Genomic DNA, 5,774 nt, shown 5'->3' with positions numbered 1-5,774 from the left:
TTTACCTTTTCGACTTAGGGGTTATGGTTCAGGGGTGACTCTTTAGGAGTAGTGTTGAGTTCTACATCTAGTGTGTCGTTTCAGGGTTCATGGGTTAGGGTTCAGGGGTTATGATTCATGGGTTAGGCCCTAGGGGTTAGAATCGAGGATTTAGGGTCTGGGGTTACGGTTCTGGTTTCAGTGTTAAGGGTTCAGGTGTTTAGGTGTTAGGTCTTAGGCCCAATGCTGTCGGCTTCAGGTTTTAGCGTTAAGGGCATATTTGTTAGTTTTTAGCCTTAGGATTTTGGGTGTATGCTTGTTGTTCCGGGATTTCGTTATTGGTTTCTATAGTTCACGGCGATGTTGCTATTGGTTTCGGTTTATTTCTGACGCCCTCTCGTGTTTTCTAATTCGTCCTTTCTGGTCGCCTTGGTATTATCATCTAGTTCGCTTCCCTTCTACACTTCAATCGGTACCTCTCATCTTTCAGGGCGCTTTCTTCATCTTTACGTCTTGCTGCTGAACGTTTCCGGGTCATGATTTCATTCTTCAGTTTCCTGGGCTCGCGCTCCCTCTTTGAGCTTCCTGTATTGGGGCTGTAGGGCGGATTCTTCCTGGTTTAGGGTTTATCCGTTCCGTTTACTGTGGGGGGCTGACGGCTGATACTTATTGCTCATGTTATCTGTCCCATTCTTGGAGGTTTAGTTTCTTCTTTTAGGGCTTAGGCTGTATTTGTTCGAGCTCAGTGGTCTTTGGTCATGGGGTATTGCTCAATTCTTGGACTCTCGGGTGTTTGCTTCCCTCTTCAGTGTTATTGGCTTTAGGGTATATTCTCAGGCTCTAGGTTTTACTTCTCACGGTTTATGTCTCAGTTTTATGGTTTTGGGTGTATCCCTTCTCGGTTGGGCTTCACGGTTCACGGTTCAAGTTCTAGATTCTTTTTTGTTTTGAGATTCTTTAGGATTTACGGCTTATCTTCATAAGGGCAGGGTTTGGGAGACTGGCTTCACTTTTTAGGAAATAGGATTCACAGTTTATAGTTCACCACGGCGGTTTCAGCTCCCAGCTTCTGTGGATTTGTAGAGGCTTGTTATTGTTCTATGTCCTAGGCTATTTTGTCTGAAATTGTATCTTCAGGGTTTATGAGGCGAATCCTGTTGTTATTTGTTACTCCTATGGATTATGATTCATGGTTTCCTGGCCTCGGCCCCGACTTTTAGGGGTTTTCGTTGTCTTTTAGCCCTGAGGTAGACAATATTTTTTCAGGGTCTATATTCGTGCGTGCACAATGCTTCGCTTATTGTTCAGCGTTCACGCTTCAACGTGTACTCGCGGAGGTTCTTATTTATGGTTCACGATGGGTGTTGTCGGTTAAGTCTTTTATCCTTTGTATTGTAGGTGTTGATCTTCTGCTGCACGGTTTGTGATTCAGGGCGTAGGGTTCATTTGTTAGAGTCCCATTCTACGGGATTACTGCCTATATCCTTAGTCCTCAGGTTTTAGTGCTTATGGATTAATCTTTATTTATTGGGGAAAATCCTGTGCACTTGCAGAAGGGCATTTTGATGTATAACTTCCTGACTCCATCTGCATGTAACGAATAATTGGAATTAGTTTAAGTCACAGAACGTGAAAGTTTACATAGTCATGCATATTCCGATGAAGGAAAGAGAATTTATCGATTTCTTAAAGTCATCTTAGCTACACATTTTCAATAAACCACATAATACCTGTGATATTCCAAGAAATCGAGAAAAAATAGCTCCAGCACTTAAGGTGGTTAGAATTCCCGCAGGACAGTTGTCTAAATAATCAGGAAATTGTCCGTGTGTCATTGGAATACAAAGGTATATGCCTCTGCTCCCACCCGAGTATAGGATCATGTACTAACTGTTACTAGATAGGCTTCTTATCATTTCTATGATATCCCTGTGAAGGCCTGTTGCTCCCTTATTCAAGAGGAACTTGTTATGAACCCCCTGGAATTAGTAAGACATCGTTAACCACAATGAAATATTATGTACAAAGATAATAATATATCTGCACCATGCACAGTCTTATCTGTCTTTTTCTTTCTCCCTTCTCTCATGTTGATCCTCGTATAAAATGAAATTCATCCTCTATTACTAATTCTGCGCACCTGATAATGTATACATAATGGGAAGAGGAATACGCAACAGGATTATTCTATAATGACGGGAATTACAGATAGGTCTCTTGCCAAATTTGGTAGAAAGCTGTGTCCTGGGTAGATAAATTAATCCTGCATTGTGCATGTTGTTATTCGTCTTGTACATAGGGTTGTATAGTTATTAAATATAGGTATATATATATGGAACCACCCCTCCTTCTAATCCTTCTCTATCGGGAGTCCTTTTTTTGCTACATGGCTGTTGTTCAGAAGTGTCCCGCCACACCCCTCCTCGTAGATGCGTCTTGTATCTAGGGTTCGGATACTTAGGCGACTGTTCTTCTTTGATACTGGCCACTTAGTGAATTTATAGGCTGATATTTTTCCATAGTATAAACGCGATATACGTCCCATCAGGAAACTCCTATGCAAATCATAATATTAACTGCTTCATACAGAATAAATCCATGGCCCCAAGACAAATGATCTGTTCAAATAAAAACATCCCATGATCCTATATGTTTGATCTCTACCGTCTGGCAAAGGAAAGAAAAAAACATATGCGGCCTAGATAGGTACCACTAAGAGATAAATACGAATTCAACATTGGAATTATTGCATCATTAAGGAAGACACAGAGTGAGCAGGCGCTCAGTCATGAACATCTCCTGATACAAGGAGGTGGCAAGAAATGATGTGGCTGAAGAGACTATATAGTGAGAAGTATATTTCAATACACTATCTGCATAGTGGCACATTGGCAATGCGGTATCGGACACTTCCCTCTTGATGGCCTGGCAATAACTAGCCGCAAATTGTGTCCTTGTTTTCTCCTAATATTCTTTGGATCCCCCTCCGCAGAAATAGGATGCTCCTCTTAGTTTAGAACACCCCTCTTGCTGTTTCCTACAACTTAAGTTGAGGACCCGCCTCATAAAGTAGTCAACTTGCGAGTCGTGCACCTCTATATGGTAATATCTGCTTTCTAATTCATCACAGAATCCTTGGGCTTCCAGCTCTGCCGGCTTCACACACATAGGGGACGGTATCATTTGCCCCTGATGTCAACTTAATTAATAGGAAAGGTTACAGCGACATGTTCTTTATCATATAGGAAAGCACTCCTGAGTATATATATCAGCTACTTCCTTAAGGAAGAAACAGAAGTCAAATAATCGAAAGAACAAGGGATAAGCCGGCGGCATTGCAAGTGAGGTGGAAACAAACCCCTGTTGTTTCGTGTAATGCTTCTAACAATGAATGGAGGGGGACGGATACGAATGGAATCAAAAATATCCGGAAGAAATTATAATCATCTAACAGATATTTATCAAGCCACATGAGAATCATTCCCGATTACATATCTTTCTATTAATCCATCCAATGTGAGAATGCTTATAATACGTGTCTGCACCCTCATCTTCTTCCATCTTTGCTGTAACACAGAGTAGAGAAAATACAAAAGAAGAGGAAGGCAAGGTCACAGTGGGGAATGGCGACAAATGAATTAAAACATCTTTCCTGATGTCAGTAAAACAGAGATTAAAAAAGAAGTCACATGTCCCTCCTAATATCAACCTCGAGAGAAAAGATAAAATATGTGGAGATTGAACAGCACGGAGCCAGAACACAACTGAAAACAGAAAAAGCGCGTGTGACAAAGATGAGAGAGGGTATATAATAATTCCAATGATTACCCCTTATAGAAATCCCTCCTGAAGTCTCCTGATCCGTACCTTTAAAGACACCAGAATTTTCCCTTTTTAGAAGCTAATAAAATGCGACCAGTGAGTTTCCTTTTGGTATACATGAAACATACTCCTGATCAGCTTCAGGAAAGTAGACGCCAGAGAAGAGAAGGAGACCCCTGTCTTCATGACTACGATAAATTATATAGCCATTTTAGCTTCGTATACCAGACTTTGATTCTAGGAGATGTATTGGGGTTAAGTGATGAGGCATCCATATAGCTAATTAGGTCTGCAGCATTCCGAAGAGACCCAGGACCCTCATAGAATGGGGCCTCCTTCCTTATAATTCTACCTACCACAACAACGGCTTTATGACGACCATATTAATGTAAATCTAAAAGGAGGGACTTACTCAGGTCAAGATATCATGTTACTATACAAGACACAGTTGAAATGTGATGTAGATAGGATGGTAAGAAGAAAACGGGCACTAATTGTTCAAATTAAAAAGGGGTTATGGGAGTTACGATGACCCTTCGGCGTTGGAGGATCACCACTATCATTTCAACATAGCATCCAATAATAATCAGTTACTTTGTTGGAACAGGCTGCTGAGATCTTGTCTCACATGTATTTCTCCACGCCTCATATACAATCCTTAAAACGAGGGTTACTGATACCGTCGAATGGTTGTCCATATTCGGATACTTTCAGAAGCACATACAGATATCCTATGACGCCTAAGACAAGGAGTCCATAAGATGCAGAAAGGACAACTGTCAATGGGATGCCTACTAATAGCGGTAATACTTCCAGTGTGAATGCAACGAGCATTGGTAAAGGGAGCCTCAGACGATATACTTCAATCCCGAGTAGCCAGTGCTCACTCCTACTACAATGTGGATGGTGTTTACCCCTGTTTACCGAATTGTATGCCTTATATTATAAGGACAAGGCGAGACGATGTAAAATTCTTCAACATGTATGTATTATTTATGCCGCCGTGATCTTACTTATTTGATGGTACAAGGACTTGATGACGACGTGGTACTGCCTGAGGGTTATAGTACGGATTCCCCCGTATTCTTCCTGATGATTCCGGATTTTGAGTATTGTGATATTTATTAAGATTGTTCCTTTCAGTTCTTGATGTACGGTATGGATTTTCCGCATTTCCCCTTTAAGGCTCAGGAGATATTTTGCTTGACGTTTTACTTGAGGGTTGAATGTTCTATTTCTCATTGATAAAGTCTCCTGAACAGTCACACTTAATTCTGTATGATATTCTATGATAATGCTGATCCCGATAGTTAGAACCCTCTGTTTTATGTATGTAATCTTTTCAAGAATCCATTGTAGAATGTCCATATTATGTGTAATCATAACGATCTGTAGGTTTCGTATGTCGTTTATAAAAGAATGACGCGGCTTTAGATCCCCTGATAATCCCCCTTTTGAGCTGTCATCAATTATTGCATCATTATTTGTGAGTTCCTGTATAGTATTCGCTGGCCAGCGCCTATCTAAAATATCCCCAGTAGAGGTGGGACTTTGTTTCTGAAAATCCTCGAACAAAGACTCTCTACAGGAACTGTTAATACTGCCTTTATTTTTCAGGATATATGTATAATCCCTTCCTAGAGCAGATCCTGAAGCCTATAGTAATTTCAAGTTTTTCTGAACATGTGTCAATAATAGCCTAGTATTCCTGAGGCGCACAGTGTCATTAGTGTTATTGGTCGTTGTTACATGTCCATCGCCTCATCCCCCCAAGGACAAATTATGAGCAGGATTATGGTACTTCGTGGAAGACGATGTGTTCATGTCTTATAAGGATGATAAAGTTCTTCTTTCCATAATGAGCAGGGAATAACTTTTCTCTATTGATAGGGGACATCTGATACTTACGATGCCGTTATTGTACGCAAACCATAATAATACAGAGGTTCTCCTAGAAATTCCTTCCAAAATTC

The 5,774-nt window shown here is 40.7% G+C and overlaps 2 protein-coding genes across 2 annotated transcripts; both read right to left on the bottom strand.

Annotated features, from left to right (window-relative positions):
• Window positions 1-2,943: 2,943 nt before the first annotated feature.
• C922_05488 (hypothetical protein) lies at window positions 2,944-3,162 on the bottom strand (the record flags this gene model as incomplete). The annotated part of the gene is made up of 1 exon (XM_008821059.1): window positions 2,944-3,162. One exon carries the CDS (start codon window positions 3,160-3,162, stop codon window positions 2,944-2,946), a length of 219 nt encoding a protein of 72 aa, XP_008819281.1.
• A 294-nt stretch (window positions 3,163-3,456) lies between these two features.
• Window positions 3,457-5,698, bottom strand: C922_05487 (hypothetical protein; the record flags this gene model as incomplete). The annotated part of the gene is made up of 6 exons (XM_008821058.1): window positions 3,457-3,545; window positions 3,808-3,869; window positions 4,027-4,168; window positions 4,476-4,541; window positions 4,815-5,457; window positions 5,603-5,698. 6 exons carry the CDS (start codon window positions 5,696-5,698, stop codon window positions 3,457-3,459), a joined length of 1,098 nt encoding a protein of 365 aa, XP_008819280.1.
• Between the last annotated feature and the right edge of the window lie 76 nt (window positions 5,699-5,774).

The sequence above is a fragment of the Plasmodium inui genome (genome assembly GCF_000524495.1).
Source record: "Plasmodium inui San Antonio 1 unplaced genomic scaffold supercont1.81, whole genome shotgun sequence".
NCBI classification, from domain to species: domain Eukaryota; phylum Apicomplexa; class Aconoidasida; order Haemosporida; family Plasmodiidae; genus Plasmodium; species Plasmodium inui.
This window is presented reverse-complemented; position numbering and strand designations above follow the sequence as displayed.